Genomic DNA, 17,204 nt, shown 5'->3' on the forward strand with positions numbered 1-17,204 from the left:
GGAGATTCTAGTTCTCCAGGCTCCCAGGGACCTCCTTAATTTCTTCTCTGCGCTTGGCTTAGAGAAAGTATCCTTTCCTGATTGGCATGCCCTCTCTCCCAAACGCTGTGCCTTCTAGTCTACCAAGGAGGGAAATAGGACAACAAGTTCAGTGCCCCATAAAGAAGCCCAGAGTAGAAGAATCTTCACAAACATCTGACCCCACATGAACTATTATTGGTATGCCACTTGTCCTAATTTTCTGACTTTGATGCTTTATTTGACTTTGCATTTAGTATTCATAATGTCATGGGTTGTCAGGCCCTCTTCTAGGATCATTCCTAGTGCTATTATTTTTCACTCAGAATTACTCACATTTACTTGTTTCAAAGTTTATAGTTGAGTTTCCCTGATCTCATTTGTCACTGATGTCCTGGGCATTATTTATAATTGTATGATTCATTGTCGGTGTTTAAAGTCGACACAGTATCTTCTCTGTTTATATGCCTTATTAAAGAGCCATACATAGTTCCTGCTGGTCACTCAAAGCACTTTGTTACTATTTTTTATTATCTCTAATTTTTTTAGGATAGCAAAGTCACTGCCCCCCAGTGTGCCCCCTATCGCATTATGGGTGACATGGGCACCCCAGTGGTTCCCTTTATGTTCGGCTGCATTTTTTCACTACTTAAATCGTACTGTTACCTTGTAGTTGTTTTTCTTTTCTCCCTTCCTCTCCCCTGTCCTCTTTCCTCTCACCTCTTTTCTCTTCCTACTCTCTTTTCTTGCTTTCACTGTTCAGTCTGCTCCTCCAGTTCTGATTACTCAGCTTTGTAGGTCCCTTAACTGTCTTCACCGAGTCACCACACTCCGGGTAATTTCTGTTAATACTGGGGGTTAAATGTCTCTGAGAAAAGGGCTAAGGCTCCCCGCTCTTTTCATGCCGATAGGACTGATGTTATCCTGGTTCAAGAAACACACTTCCACCATTCTGCTTATTTTGTTTGCTAAACATCTACCTGTCTCTAATTGTGTAGTGCATCGAGTGGAAGAGGGGAGACATCTGTTGATTAAATGTTCCATTTTCAATCAATTTTTTTACAATTGTAAATGTCTATACCCCAAACTAGGGCCAACCGGTCTTTCTTGAAAAAGTTCTGGATAAGACTGATTTGCTCCAACAGGGGATCTTGGTAGTCAATGGGGGATTTCAGTTGGGTTCTGGATCATCATCAGGATATCTCATCAGATTCCGCAACTATTTGAGCCAGACATAAAGAAAGGTAAGGCGCATGTTTCATACTCACTAGCTCTCTGACGTCTGGCACATTCTACACCCCTCAGACAGAGATTTTAAACACCCTTATTGCAGATCCCAAATAGCCATAGATGTGTATACAGATTATAATGTAACTTCAGTTGTCTCTAGCTTAATTACCTGGGAAGATCATAAATGTGTTATGGGGGGAAAGTGCATCCAATTGGGTTGCTACTTAAAGAAGCAAGGGTATGACAGATTGAGGTACTATTGCAGAAAATTCAAGTCCTGGAACTACTCACAAAGCCTCCCTCTCCTTGGATGTATATGTAGAGCTAATTGCGGCGCATACATCGTTATACAACCTTTTACTGGACAAAGTTAAGCAATCTTTTCAGAAATGTTGTAGTCGATATTACCATTGGGGTAACAAAATGGGAAAGATGTTGGCCAGGGCTCTATGAGTTCAAAGTGCTCTCCTTTATCCCCTCTATTAAGGATGAGAAGGGTCAAGTTTTCCATGACACTAGTAAGATCACAGAGGTATTTTGTACTTATTATTCTTCACCCTGTAACCTACCTACCCCTTTGGCTTACCCTGATGCCACAGAGAGGTAACAAGCCATTAAGACCTAGCTTACTAGAATTGGGTTCCATAAACTCACTGATCTTGTCAAGGACTTAGAGAAACCTTTCACTCTGTCTGAACTTGAGGAGGCTCTAAAGTCTAACCCCTCAGGGAAAAGTCCTGGCCTAGATGGTTTTACCATTAATTATTATAAGACTTTTAAAGATAAATTAACACCGTTACTTTTAGAGGACTACAATAATGGACCAAACTCCTTTCTCTTGCCAATCCCTAGAGGTCCACATTACAGTTATTCCTAAAGAAGGCAAGGATCCCTCCCTTTGTCCCAGCTACCGCCCAATCTTGCTTCTCAATGTTGATGTCAAACTCTTTGCAAAGCTTCCTGCTAATAGATTAAAACAATTCTTGCCTTCTCTTATATATAGTGATCAAGTAGGGTTTGTGCCGGGCCATGAAACTAGGGACAATATTGCTCTTATCCATTATATCTCTTCTAAAGATGTCCCAGCAATTTTATTATCTACAGATGCTGAGAAGGCGTTCAACAGGATACACTAGAGTTTTATGGCCGGGGTGCTGGGACACTTGGGATTGGGTCCTATATGCTTCCAACGTATTCTTGCCCTTTACTGCTCACCCTCTGCTAGAATTAGAATCAATGGCAACCTCTCTAATTCCTTTGACATTCACAATGAAACTAGACAGGGATGTCCTCTGACCCCCCCTTATCTTTTTCTTATGCATGGAGTGTCTGGTAAGGTCAATAAGGTTGAACACGGATATCTTTGGATTTATATTGCAAGGTAATGAATATAACTTGTCTCTATTTGCTGATGATTTATTGGCCATGATCATGAACCCCATTATTTCCCTACCAAATCTATTAGATGAATTCAAGGTCTTTGGTGAACCATCTAATTTCAAAATAAAAATAAAATAAAACTACTTTAAGTTAGTAGCCTTGAATATTACAGCAACTCCTCCAACAGTAGCAGGCCTATGATGTGGGTCTTTTCAGATTCGGAAATTGTGCCCTTCAATGATCTATGTGATAAGTGGAACTTACCACTGATGGAATATTGGTGCTATTTATCGGTTCATCATTTCCTACATTCTCTCGGTCCTCTACAGGCCATTTTTTTGGCTCCTGTACCTTTTGAACAATTGTGTGCCAGTTCAGCAGCTCCAACACATGCCTCCTTTCACAAAAAATTGGGACAGTGACATTCGTGAAAAATTAGACAAATAGGGAAAATATTCTGATTAGCTCATGCCTGTTCCTCAAGTGTTTGCGTTGTAGAGACCCAATACAAGTTGCTGTCCCAATGGTACAGATGCCCAGTTACCAGGCACGTGCGGTGAGCTAACTGCCTCACCTCACCGCACGTCATTGCCAGTTACCCTCTTTTAAGATGGAGATCGGGGTACCCAATATATGCTGGTATTGTTCCAACGACCTGAGCAGCCCACTTTACATTTTTTTCATTCCTGAATTACTCTCTTTTCCCATTTTTCCCGTCTCTCCATTCCCCATTGTTCTGATGCTTTTGTTTACATTTTGATATCCCCTTCATAAACTTGCTATTATGTATACAGGTCCTTGTGTTTTGTCAGTGGATTTCACTGAAGGTGGGTTTTTTTTTCCAGGTGTTGCATGGTGTTTAATCAGGTGTTCCATGGGGTTTAATGTAAAATCCAGTGTATCAGCATTTTCTGATGTTTTTATGACCGACCTGTTTGTCGCTGTTTCGGTTGTATATGTTCATCTTGTTTTCTATGCTAAAACGTAATAAAATATGTTTCACTAACATTTTAGGAGATAACTACAAGCCTTGTCCTGCTGAGCTGCATGTGATATCTCCTTTGTAGCATATATGGGGCTGTACATATAAATCCTGATCAGTCCAGTGTCAGATAGATGAATAGTATTAATGTCACCCTTTTCTCACCTTTGATTTTCAGTCCTTTTTTGACCTCTGTGTCTACCTTGGCCTGGGCCATGTTGTTCATGATTTCAGCCTTGTCCTTAAATTTTGCTGCAAAGGAGAAAAGGAACTTACTGTTCACTCATACAGTACACACAAAGACGTACTCACTGTGATATAATACTCTAGTCTATGCACATATAGTTCTCATACAGACAACACTAACACACTCATTCTGTACAAATGTGTATTGGAGAGAGGCAGCAGCAGGGGGCAGTGTCTGACATGACACATACATACAAAATATTGTTTGGGAAGCAGGATATTTAGATAAATAAATGGTGTAGCAGCTGCAGCAGTAGTACTACTTATGGCCAACAGATGGCAACATGACACACAATTTACTCATGCATGAATGGATACTGTAACATGGTTGCCTTAAGGTGGAATCCTCCAATTGAAATTATTTGCTTATTAGATTTGGGTGGGTTATATTGTTTCTGTGCAGGGTAAATACTGGCTGCTTTATGTTTACATTGTAGTTTAGATTTCAGTTTAAACACACCACACCCAAATCTAACTCTGTCTGGACATGTTATATCTGAACCCTGTGCAGTGCACATGGTTTTGCCCATTTGGTAACAAATTTGCTGCTGTGATCAGGTCTGAATTAGGCCCATCGGCTCATTATATATGGGAGTGGAGTCTGGGGAAAAAGAAAGTTACAAATTGAAGGGAGACTACACTTGGGATGTGTAATTTGCAGCCATTGAGACAGTGTATTGCTAGCTACTTAGGTTCTAGAGCCTTCACACAACACAGTCCAATCTGTTTATTACAGGGGCTTGCTTTCGTACGGGCTGAAAGCACGCCCCTATCACTGAGGCACTCACACTGGTGCCGCTTATCCTGGTTTTTTTAACGGGCTTTTACAGCCCTGTCCTTGGCCCCACCCCCTGCCCACCCCCCGCTTCCGGCTCTTTGACATTATACACAGGAGGCACCGCTCTCGGTGCCTCTAAAAAATGTTTTAACCTGTTTTCAAATGTAGAAATGATACAATAATATAAAGCATATACTTAGGACACAGAATATGTGTCATAAGTATCTTCTTTATATTATTGTAATCATTAATGACAGGGGAGAATGACAAGGGAGGCACTGCCTACCCTGCCTCCCCTGACTGCACGTCCCTGGTTTATTACAAGAAAAACACTACCTGTATGTGCAGTCAGAATGAGATAGCATGCAGGGTCTGCTACATGCTGCTTCCTCACATGTGCTTACTTGTTACATTGCCACTGCCTTGATCTTGTATTCACCAGACTATGCTCTGTTTCTGAACTCACTAACACTTCTTTACCTCTCTCAGATCACAACCTGCATGCTCTCCTCCATTACCTCAAACTCAATGTCCCTAAAGTCTAAAAAGACACTTCTAACCCGCAGAAATATTAACGCTATTAATTTTCAACAACTATCTACCTCTCTGCAACCACTGCTCTCACCAATTTCTACATTCACCTCTCCTGAGACTGCTGTGTCACACCTTAACCAAACTCTAGAAACAGCACTTGATGAAGTGGCTCCAGCATCCCATCACACTCCACGTAGACTTAGATGTCAACCGTGGCACTCTAAATACACTAGACACTTACAAAAACTCTCACTTAAAGTAGAACACCAGTGGTGTAAATCTCGTAGTTCAAGTGACTTTCTCACATATAAGACCACCTACCACATATTTTCAATCTCTCATCTCTGCTCAAGCCTCTAACCCCAAGCGACTTTTTAATACATTGAAATCACTTCTTGTCCCTCCCTCACCCAACCCACCAGCCACTGTCAGTGCGCAAGATCTTGCTTCCTATTTCAAGGACAAGATTGACAAGATCCGAAATGAAATGGTATGCTCTTCCACAGCAAGTGACCTGCTCAATTCCCTGCCTGAACCCTCTAACACCTTCCCTTCCTTTGATCCTACAAATGAAGATGAAGTATCTGCACTCTTTTCATCTGCCTACTCTTATACCTCTCCCCTTGACTCTATACCCTCACAAATTAGTAAAGCTCTTTCTGCTGTGCTCATCCCAACCGTAACTAAAATCTGTAATCTCTCTCTGTCTACTGGTATCTTTCCTTCTCTATACAAGCATGCAGTGATTAGTCCCATTCTGAAAAAACAAAATTCTGACCGGAAACTCTCTCTCAAACTACCGTCCCATCTCTCAGCTCCCATGCCCCTCCAAGCTACTTGACAGACTTGCCTACACTCACCTCACACACTTTCTTAACTCACGCAGCCTACTGGACCCACTTCAGTCAGGATTTCGTGCCCAACACTCCACAGAGACAGTACTGACTAAGGTAGTGAATGATTTGGTCACTGCTAAATCTAAAGGACATTACTCTCTACTCATTCTCCTTGATCTCTCTGCTGCTTTTGACACTGTTGACCACTCTCTTCTCATACAAACACTACAATCCCTATGTATTCAGGACACAGCCCTTTCTTGGTTCTCATCCTACCTATCTAATCGCTCCTTCAGTGTTCGTTTCTCTGATTCCACCTCTTCTTCGCTATCTCTCTCAGTCGGAGTACCGCAAGGCTCAGTCTTAGGTCCTCTGTTTTTATCTATACCACATCTCTTGTTAAACTAATCAACTCTTTCGGATTTCAGTACCATCTGTATACGGATGATACTCAAATCTACCTATTCTCCCCTGATTTGTCACCATCTGTATTGGGCCGTGTCACTGAATGCCTTTCTGCCATTTCATCTTGGATGACATCTCGCCACCTCAAACTTAATATTTCCAAAACAGAAATAATTATATTTCCTCCGGCCAATAGTAGTTTCCAACCTGATATCTCTATCACTGTTGAGAACTCGGCAATCACCCCTACCCCATAAGCTCGCTGCCTAGGTGTCATTCTTGACTCTGAACTGTCCTTTGTTCCCCACATTCAATCTGCTCAAGATCATGTTACATACATCTAAGAAACATATCCAAAATACGACCATATCTTACACAAGACACAGCAAAAACTCTAATCCATGCTCTCATTATCTCCCGCATTGATTATTGTAATAGTCTCCTGACCGGTCTTCCCAAACAAAGGCCTTCACCACTACAATCCATTTTGAATGCAGCTGCGAGGCTAATCTTCCTCGCTAGACGTTCATCGTCTGCAGATCCGCTCTGTCAGTCCCTCAATTGGTTACGGGTATTCTACCTTATTAAATATAAAATACTTTTACTGACATACAAGGCTATTAACCAAACTGCACCAACATACATCTCTTCACTCATCTCAAAATATCTCCCTACCTGACCTCTCCACTCTGCACAAGATCTACGTCTCTCATCCACATGCATTACTTGTTCACACTCAAAATTACAGGACTTTATCCGGGCTTCACCCACTCTGTGGAATGCCCTCCCATGCACAATAAGACTCGCCTCTGGTCTCCAAACCTTTAAATATTCCTTGAAAACTCACCTCTTCAGACAAGCCTATCAAATTCCAGACCCACCCACATAACCTTCAATGCTTCCGTATATAATTACATCCTCTCTGTACAGTATACATAACATCACATATCTTATCTTTCTTTACTCTCACACCCTCCTGACACTTGGCCAACATTGCGGGGTATCATCATACAACCCATTAAGAACCTAGCAATCTGGTGGACCATTATGCAATAGATAGGCATAGATACACAAGGATAGATGCTATCTCCCTATAGATAGACATAGATACACAAGGATAGATGCACTATCTCCCTATAGATAGTAAGCTTGTGAGCAGGGCCTTCCCACCTCTATGTCTGTCTGTTTATACCCAATTTTGTTCTATTACTGTTGTTCTAATTGTAAAGCGCAACGGAATATGCTGCGCTATATCAGAAAAGATAATAAATAAAAAATTATGAATGGGAGCCAGGGGTGCTTGAAAATCCACACTAATCAAACCTACAATGACCATCTCTGCCACATGGTATCATCTTTAATAGCAGTTAAAAGGTAGGAAGCACAGTCACATACTGGGCATACACACCACGACCATCGCCATGATTAAAGGATATGTACTGTACAAAACCATCAGACACAATTTCTGCATAACCAATATGCTTTTAGACATTAGAACCGACTCATTTTACCAAAATACAATGGAACCTGCATGAACAACTGCAATAGCTCTTAACTGTTCTTCAAAACTTTACAGCAGCAGTATTCTTTTAAAATAAGTCAGGTTGATTAAAAAAATGAATCTGAAAATAGAATATAAAATGCACAGATTAAATAATTTCACATTTGAAGTTACGAGCGCAAATCTCCCTAAACAAGTCTACTTTTAGCGTGGTGTTTTACAGAGCTGTCACTTAGCTCCTTATCTTGGTAAAAAGAACTACTTCTAGGTCCTCATCTCCTCTGAGTCATTCAGTTACCTCTTTGCTACGTTCTACTTCCTCCTTCCCCCTATCCCATCCTATTTCAATGCTCTTGACTGCACTTGGCCACCTCAGTTACGCCAAAATTGAGTACATCTGCCATTGCTTCTCTTGCCTTTAGGCTTCTCCTCCCTCAGCCCCTCCCTCTCCAGCAAGACTGCCAACCTTGTCCTTTTTATCCTCTGTCTCTGGTATTGAAGTTTCTATCCTTCTCTCCACTCTCCACATGCCCTCTTGACCCCATTCATGCTCCTCTTTTTGAGCAGTTAACATGTTTCCTTTAAGACGACTGCATCTGTATCCTGCAACCAACAGAATTGTGTCAAATGCCAATCTGTTCCCCAGCTGTTCTGGAGTGAACCCAGTGTCTCCAAGTTCAGCCCCCTGCCATCTGCCCTGCAGAGAACTGGTCCAAAATGAGGGACCAGTGGGAATTAGCAGACGCCAATGAGGAGGTGTTGCAGCAGCAGCGTGCCCACACATACTCAGGAGTAGGTGGTTTTCAGGTGCCGATGGTAGGAGCCTGATGGAACATAATAAGTTCCAGGTGCCGATCATAGGAGCCTGGTGGTGGCAGTGAGTTACCCGCCCACTGTGCAGTGGGTGGAGTCAGTAACAGGTGGTTACTGATGGTAAGAGGGAATCACCTATTAACCCAGGTCCAGTGGGATCAAACAAGTCTGTGATCGCCTGGTGCAGTGAGGTGTGTCCTGTCACACTTCTTGACACTTCCTTCCCACCACTCTAATTACAGCCCAATCTCTCTCTTTTCCTACATCACAAACCTCCTTAAAATGGTGTACAAATGCTTCACCAACTTCCTCTTTGATCCATTCAAATCCACCTTTCAGTCTCTTCACACCACCAAAACGGCATTCACAAAGATCACTGTTGACTTATCGACAGTCAATCCCAAAGGCAACTCCTCTATTCCTGTTCTCAATCTCACTGCAGTAATCTACACCACTGACTACCTCCTCTTCTGCAAAATCTAAACTCTGTCAAGTTCTATGACTCAGATCTATCCTGGTTCACCTCCTACTTGTCCATATTACCACACTTACAAAAGCAAAAACATTGCATAGAATAGGATTGACCCCTAAGTGTAACCATGATGCCTCTTACTCATTTTTCTGTCTTCTTGACTTACCTCTGCTGTCCCCCTCTGGTAATCACTTCACTGGTTCCTTGTCCCAGGCAGAATCAAATTCAGACTTCTCAAGCTTCTTCAAAGCTCTGAACCCTCACTCTTCTCCTTACATCTCCAGCCTCATTTCTAGTCACACTCCCACCCATCTACTTTGGTCTGTCAATGAACGCCTCCATTCCTCCTTCCTGATTTCTTCAGCTCAATTTTCATGTGCCACTCTTAACCTCTGGAATGCTCTCCCAGGATCCATCAGACTTACCTCCAGCTACACAGCCTTCAAATGTGCCCTTTAAACCCGATTCTTCATTGAAGCCTGCCACTGCTCCTCCTAATCTTCAACCTTTTCACTCCCAATCTCTGTTCCCCCACCCTGATTTTGTCCACCCATTGTCCCTCTAGATTGTAAGCACTCATGAGCAGGGCCATCTCCCCTTTGTATTTTCGATGTAATTTAATCTGAGAACTACAATTATGTATATATATGTAAAGTTATCATGGGGTCTATTTACTAAGCCTTGAAGAGTGGTAAAGTGAAGAGAGATAAAGTTCCAACTAATCAGCTCCTCTCATTTTTCAAAAACAGCCTGTAACATGGCAGTTAGGAGCTGATTGGCTGGTATATTATCTCCGTCCACTTTGTCTCTCACCAATACTTAGTGACCTTTATGTTCTTGTCTGCACTATTTTGTACTTATGTACTTTGTTATATGTTTTGCCCCTAAACAGTGTGCTGCGGAGCCTTTGTAGCACCATAAAAATAAATGATACATGCAGGTGTCCTATAAATAAAACATACATGTAGGTTTTATATTATGCCCAACTGCATATAAGGGAATCAAGGTGCAGAGACACATCTCAGTTCAGATAGTAGGAAGAGGAAGAGTATAGTAGCCAGATCCATACTACACTACATTCCTAAAAACACACCTGTATCAACACTAAATTCACACAAAAACACTCGGAGCCACAATAGATTCATACAAACATACCTTGATCCACATCAAATTCACAGATAATTACATAGAACCACCAGATCCACACACCTGAATCTTACAGAATTGTCACAAATTAATTTAGTATAAATTTGGCTTTTTGTAGGGATCTGGGTTTGTTTGTGTGGATTTAGTGTGGATCCGGCTTTCTATGTGAATATAGTATGGATCAGGCTTTTACACACACCTATACATACATTTTGTGTACAGAGATATTAGCCGAGATGGTTTGTGTAATGTTATATAAAATGATGGAGTATATGACATGTATCACGGGGCATTAGTGACGGAACATCGTACCTAGGCACAGAACAGTCTAACCATGTGAGTGCCTAAGATGTGGTACACCAAGTACCACACTCATAAATCATAAAAATTATATTTCTATGAATGTTGGACAAAAAGCAAACAAGTTGTAATGAATGATAAGTAGTACATGTTTACAATTTGAATCTAAGGGAAAAATGGCCAAAGTCCGGTCTTTGGCACAGTATGCCAGTCTACCACAGCCGGAGAGTCACATGATGTATAGCCTCTGGCATGCTTTGCTGCACAAATAGCACTATTCATTACACATTTTGCTATCTTGTGTAAAGTTCTAGATTGTGAGGGAGATGTATCAAGCCTTGGAGTAAGATAAAGTGGAGAAGTTGCCCAAAGCAATCAGCTGTTACTTATCTAGCACAGTCTATGAAATAACAAAGGCTGATTGGTTGCTTTGTCTCTCCCCTAGGCTTGATGCACCTCCCCTTATGAATGAAGACATTGCTCAAGCCTCAGAATCGTGTGTGTGTGTGTGTGTGTGTGTGTGTGTGTGTGTGTGTGTTTATTCAAACAAAGAACACAAGTAACAGCCAAAAAATAAATAAATGTGACATGGAGAGCCAAACAGGTACAACAGTCAGCATCATATGTCTATCTATGCATGGGTGAGCATACAGTAGTCATGGAATTGAGAATGGAAGAGACAAAACATGCAATAAAACAGCAGGCAGTTTACAGTGAGTAGAGACACAATTAGCCAGTGCATCCCAAATATTTAAAACAAAGGAACACCTTTCTCCACCACCTCCATGTTTTACCATGTCGTTAAGCGTACAATCCGGCTGACATTTTTCCTAGCTGACAGAGGCAAGGTGACTAAATAGGGGAGCCAGATATCAAAAAATTTTGGGGCTCTAGATTCTGCATCAAAAGAACATTCAGTCCAATCCCTCTGGTATAAGAATGTGAGGCGACCAGTCATACGAGATAGGATCTGTCTTAATCCATTGTGACAGAATAGACTTTTTTGACACAGCAGCAACTCTAGCTAGTAGCGGCTCTTGCCACGGGCAAGCAGGCCTTTTGCCCGGGGCGCCGCTGCCCGAGGGCGCCACCGCCATGGCAAGAGCCACATACTAATTTGCCCCGTCCTCGGCTGCAGCAGGCGCCATGGGCTGTGTGTGCGCCCGCTGTAGTCGGCGTCGCTGACTGACACTAGAGGTCATAATTGACCACTAGTGTTTGTGCGGGGCTACTATGGGAGAGACGTCATGATGTCTCTCCCATAATAGAGAGGAGCAGCGGCCAGAGACGGAGGGCTGCGCATCAGGAGTGGTAAGTATTGTGTGTGTGTGTGTGTGCAGCGCAACTGGGGCACAGCTACTGGGGGCACTGGCACAGCTACAAGGGGTACAGCTATAGGGGGCACAGCTACTGGGGGCACACCTACTGGGGGCACTGGCACAGCTACAGGGGTCACAACTGCTGGGGGCACAACTACAGGGGGCACAACTACAGGGGGCACTGGCACAGCTACAGGGGGCACAACTACTGGGGTCAAATCTACTGGGGGTACAGCTACAGGGGGGCACAAGTACAAGGAGATAACTGCGGCCATGCCCCTTCCTATGAAGAAGCCACACCTCTATTTTACCTGGGGGGGGGGGGCGCGCCGCAGGAAAACTCGCGCCCTGGGTGCCACAAGGACTAAAACCGGCCCCGACTCTAGCCAGTAGGCGATACGTGCCTTTCGATGAACGAATAGAAGGTGAATGATAATTCCTTAATGCCCAGTCCTTGTGTATCTTAAAGGAAATATGTAAGTCATTGGTGAGAAAGGATTAAACCGCCACTCAAAAGGCCTTTACTACTGGGCATTCCCATATACAATGAACTATGGAGGTAATTCAAAGTTGATCACAGCAGCAAATTTGTTAGCAGTTGGGCAAAACCATGTGCACTGCAGGGGGCGGCGGCAGATCTAACATTTGCAGAGAGTTAGAGACTAAAAACAAACTTGCATCCTACATATTTGGGGTCATTCCTAGTTGATCGCAGCCCTGCAAAATTTTGCAGGGCTACGATCATGCCCATTGACATGCGGGGGGACGACCAGTACAGGGCTATCCCGCCCTGCATGTCAGTGCCGGCCCCCCCAGCAGAAGTGCAAAAGCATCGCACAGCGGCGATGCTTTTGCACTTTAGGAGTAGCTCCCGCCCAGCGCAGCTTTAGTGTGCTAGCCGAGAGCTACTCGTCGCTCCCCGGCCCGCAGTGGCTGCGTGCTGAGGCCCTCCCCCCAAACGGTCTGGCCACGCCTGCGTTGGCCGGGCCACGCCCACGAAACGGCGGCCAAACGCTGCCGTTTCATTCCCCCCCGCCCAGCGACCGCCTCTGCCTGTCAATCTGTCAATCAGGCAGAGGCGATCGTACTGCAGCGACGGCCTTCGGGACGAGGATGTAATCCTGCAGCTGTATAAATCATTGGTACGTCCGCACCTGGAATATTGTGTTCAGTTTTGGGCACCACTGTATAAAAAAGATATCGGTGAACTCGAACGGGTTCAAAAACGAGCTACTAAATTGATTAAAGGGCTAGAGGGACTGGATTACGAGCAAAGGCTTACTATGTTGAATATGTATACACTGGAAAAGAGGCGTCTAAGAGGAGATATTATTAATATTTTCAAATATGTAAAGGGGCATTACAAAGAGTTATCAGAGGAATTATGTATTAAAAGAACTCTGTTTAGGACACGTGGGCACTCGCTGAGGCGAGAAAATTCCGTACGCAACGGAGGAAAGGGTTCTTCACTGTTAGGGCAATAAGGATTTGGAATTCCCTGCCAGGGAAGGTGGGAATGGCGGACTCTGTAAATGCATTTAAAAAAGGATTGGATAAATTTCTGATTAAAAATGATATCCAAAGTTATAATATTTAAAATATTGACGTTGTTAATCTGGGTGTAACATGATTTATAGTTGTTAAACAGTCCTAAAACATTACTTCAGCAGGTACATTATAATCAGCACAATTTAATACAGGTTGAACACAATGGGCATTTTGCCTCTTTTCAACCTCAATTACTATGTTACTATGATGTACGGGGGCGTGCCGCGAGTTAAGGGGGCGTGGACTTGTGGCACGCCCCCATTTCTATTGCGACGCTGGGCGGCCTTCCCGGCTCTCTGTGGGACCGGATATATGGTATGTTAGCGGCATATAAACTACCCGATGAAGTTGGAATTCGTAAACCCAAATATAGCAGGACATCCTGTACCCATCTAAAAGGGAAACTCTCCCTCCATCCCCATTTGGAGTCGCCATGTAAGGCTAACGCTTCAGTTTTATCAAAATTTATTAAGAAACTCAAAGTGTCACGAAAATCAGCAAGTGTTTTACTAAAGAGGGAAGGGCTGATTTTGGTTTTACTAAAGTATAATAGAAGATCAACCGCGAAAGCAGAAATCTTAATCTTGTGTGCAGGGCCAGTGTAAGGTTTCTCGACACCCTAGTCAAAACTTCAGCCTGCTGCCCCCCATATCATTATTATTATTATTATTACATATTCTTTATAAGGCGTTACAAGTGTTTTACAGCTCCATACATACGGCACACACCAGAACAATACAAGGTACACAGAACTTAACATTACAGTAACTAAAACACTAAAAACAGAGGTAACAAATAGCACAATTCTCAGTACACAATACAGGTTGAGTATCCCATATCCAAATATTCCGAAATACGGAATATTACGAAATACGGACTTTTTTGAGTGAGAGTGAGATAGTGAAACCTTTGTTTTTTGATGGCTCAATGTACACACACTTTATTTAATACACAAAGTTATTAAAAATATTGTATTAAATTACCTTCAGGCTGTGTGTATAATGGGGGTCATTCTGAGTTGTTCGCTCGCAAGCTGCTTTTAGCAGCTTTGCACACGCTAAGCCGCCGCCTACTGGGAGTGAATCTTAGCTTATCAAAATTGCGAACGAAAGATTAGCAGAATTGCGAATAGACACTTCTTAGCAGTTTCTGAGTAGCTCCAGACTTACTCGGCATCTGCGATCAGTTCAGTCAGTTTCGTTCCTGGTTTGACGTCACAAACACACCCAGCGTTCGCCCAGACACTCCTCCGTTTCTCCAGCCACTCCCGCGTTTTTCCCAGAAACGGTAGCGTTTTTTCACACACTCCCATAAAACGGCCAGTTTCCGCCCAGAAACACCCACTTCCTGTCAATCACATTACGATCACCAGAACGAAGAAAAAACCTCGTAATGCCGTGAGTAAAATACCTAACTGCATAGCAAATTTACTTGGCGCAGTCGCACTGCGGACATTGCGCATGCGCATTAGCGACTAATCGCTCAGTTGCGACAAAAAAATAACGAGCGAACAACTCGGAATGACCCCCAAGGTGTATATGAAACATAAATGAATTGTGTGAATGTACACACACTTTGTTTAATGCACAACGTTATAAAAAATATTGTCTAAACTTACCTTCAGGCTGTGTGTATAAGGTGTATATGTAACATAAATGCATTCTGTGATTAGATTTAGGTCCCATCACCATGATATCTCATTATAGTATGCAATTATTCCAAAATACGGAAAAATCCGATATCCAAAATACCTCTGGTCCCAAGCATTTTGGATAAGGGATACTCAACCTGTATTATTTTATCTATTAGCAGTATCTTACATAGGGCAGCAAAATCTGTTGCGCTTTACAATTGGAAACAACACTAATAAAACAAAACTGGGTAATAAAAGAGTAGTAGGGAAGCCCTGCTTGCAAGCTTACAATCTACAGCTGAGATACAAGGAAGCAAGGGAGCAATTGGCGCACTACTACGGGCAGGCAGCCACTTGAAGAGATGAATGATGAACTGACGACACCGCCTCCACGGATCCCACCAAAACCATCCAAACTCCGCCATTACAGTCCAGGCCCCCAGAATCCATGCTTGAGTCCAGATAGATAAATCAAAGTGAGGTACAAAGTCACCTGTGTTCAAGCATGGCTACTAAGTCACCTGTGCTCAAGCATGGCCATCCCCAAACCTGGACTGCATGGCGGAGTATGCGAAATTCTGGCTCACATTAAAAAAGCCAAATCCAAACAAAAATACATTGAAAATGCCAGACATATAAGCTAATTGAAAAAGCCAGATCCACATAACACATTTAAAAAGCCAGATCACAAAAAATACATCAAAAGCCAGATCCACATAAAAATATAATAAAAACAATGACAGTCACACAAAACCACATTGAAAAAAAGCTAGGTCCATATAAAAATACATCTAAAAAAAAAATCCAGTTATATAAATACAAAATGTTAAAATACAGTGAGTGAGTGAGCAAGCATGTTTGGCAGCAGGTATGTGTGTGGGGGGCCACATTTGGCTATGGCTGTGCAGACTGCAGAGCAGGAGTCGGGGGGACGACGATGACGACTGAGGAAGCGGGTGGGGAGAAAGGACTCCACTCATCGCCTGCGGAGAGAACGGGCTAGTGCAGCACCTGCCAAGTAGAAGCAGGGGGAGGAGATCCAGAGGGCAGATCACATCCCCCTGTCGCCGGACCACTGTATTTCTGTTTTCATGGCGGGGCAGATCCAGTACAGAGAGGAGCAGGGGAGGGAAGTGGAGTGATCATGCTCCCCCTACTCTTCTCTAGCTGGACCGCCTCCTGCTTATTCGAGTCAGTGTGACTCTAGTACTGCTGCTGATGCCAGGGGCCGGCTGCGGGCCGCCCCTTCAGTTCCCCCACCCATAGGCAGCTGCCTAAAGCTGCCTAATGGAAGCGCCGGCTCTGCTTGTGTGTCCCGACTAGGGTGGCCAATCCCGGGATCGGGATCTGTGGGATCCTGGGATTCAGGCCAAAAATCATCCGGGTTTCAATCTCGGGATTGGAAGTTCCAATCCCAGGGATTTTGGAATCAGACGGTCCTTTGTTTTTTTTAAGGCTGGGCTGCCTTGAGCGTCCTCAGAAGGCTCAGACGCTGCCCAGCTCCCTCCTCCCGGCTCCCCCTGCGCAGTGTGAAGTGAAGTCAGAGGTCACTCTGCACAGCCAGCCGCCTGTCACCTGGACCTCACTGGCTCCAAGGTCCCCCTGCACAGTGTGACGTGAAGTCAGAGGTCACGCTGCGCAGCCAGCCGTCCGCCACCCGCGGCGCGGACCTCACTGAACTGAAGGAAGTGACCTACCCACCTTCCCAGGTACTATGGTGGTCAGTTGTGTGTGCAGGGCGGGGCAGAGACACAGGAAACAAACCAATCCCGGGAATCCCAGGATTGTCCATTTTTCAATCCTGATACCCGGAATTGAAAAAATGGCCCAGGATTGGCCACCCTAGTCCCAACCGAAATTCCTTTCCAGGTGGTATCATTAACAAAAGCAGGTATTAGGGCATCAATGGCCAAATTAAAAAGTAATGGAGAGAGTGGGCAACCCTATCTAGTACCTCTATTAAGCGCAAACAAGGCGGCGTTAACCCTGTTAACCGCAAGAAAGGCAGTAGGTTGAGAATAGAGCAATCGGAATATACTAGTGAATTGCAGGCAAAATTGCTG

The 17,204-nt window shown here is 43.7% G+C and overlaps 1 protein-coding gene across 1 annotated transcript in view; it reads right to left on the minus strand.

Annotated features, from left to right (window-relative positions):
* Positions 1 to 17,204, minus strand: part of SLC24A1 (solute carrier family 24 member 1) — a 192,664-nt gene that overhangs the window by 113,355 nt on the left and 62,105 nt on the right. Inside the window, exon 4 of the mRNA XM_063925593.1 lies at positions 3,776 to 3,862. Coding sequence (XP_063781663.1) covers positions 3,776 to 3,862 — 87 coding nt within the window. The remainder of the gene's footprint in view (positions 1 to 3,775; positions 3,863 to 17,204) is intronic.

Source organism: Pseudophryne corroboree, chromosome 6 (assembly GCF_028390025.1).
Source record: "Pseudophryne corroboree isolate aPseCor3 chromosome 6, aPseCor3.hap2, whole genome shotgun sequence".
Taxonomy (NCBI): Eukaryota; Metazoa; Chordata; class Amphibia; order Anura; family Myobatrachidae; genus Pseudophryne; species Pseudophryne corroboree.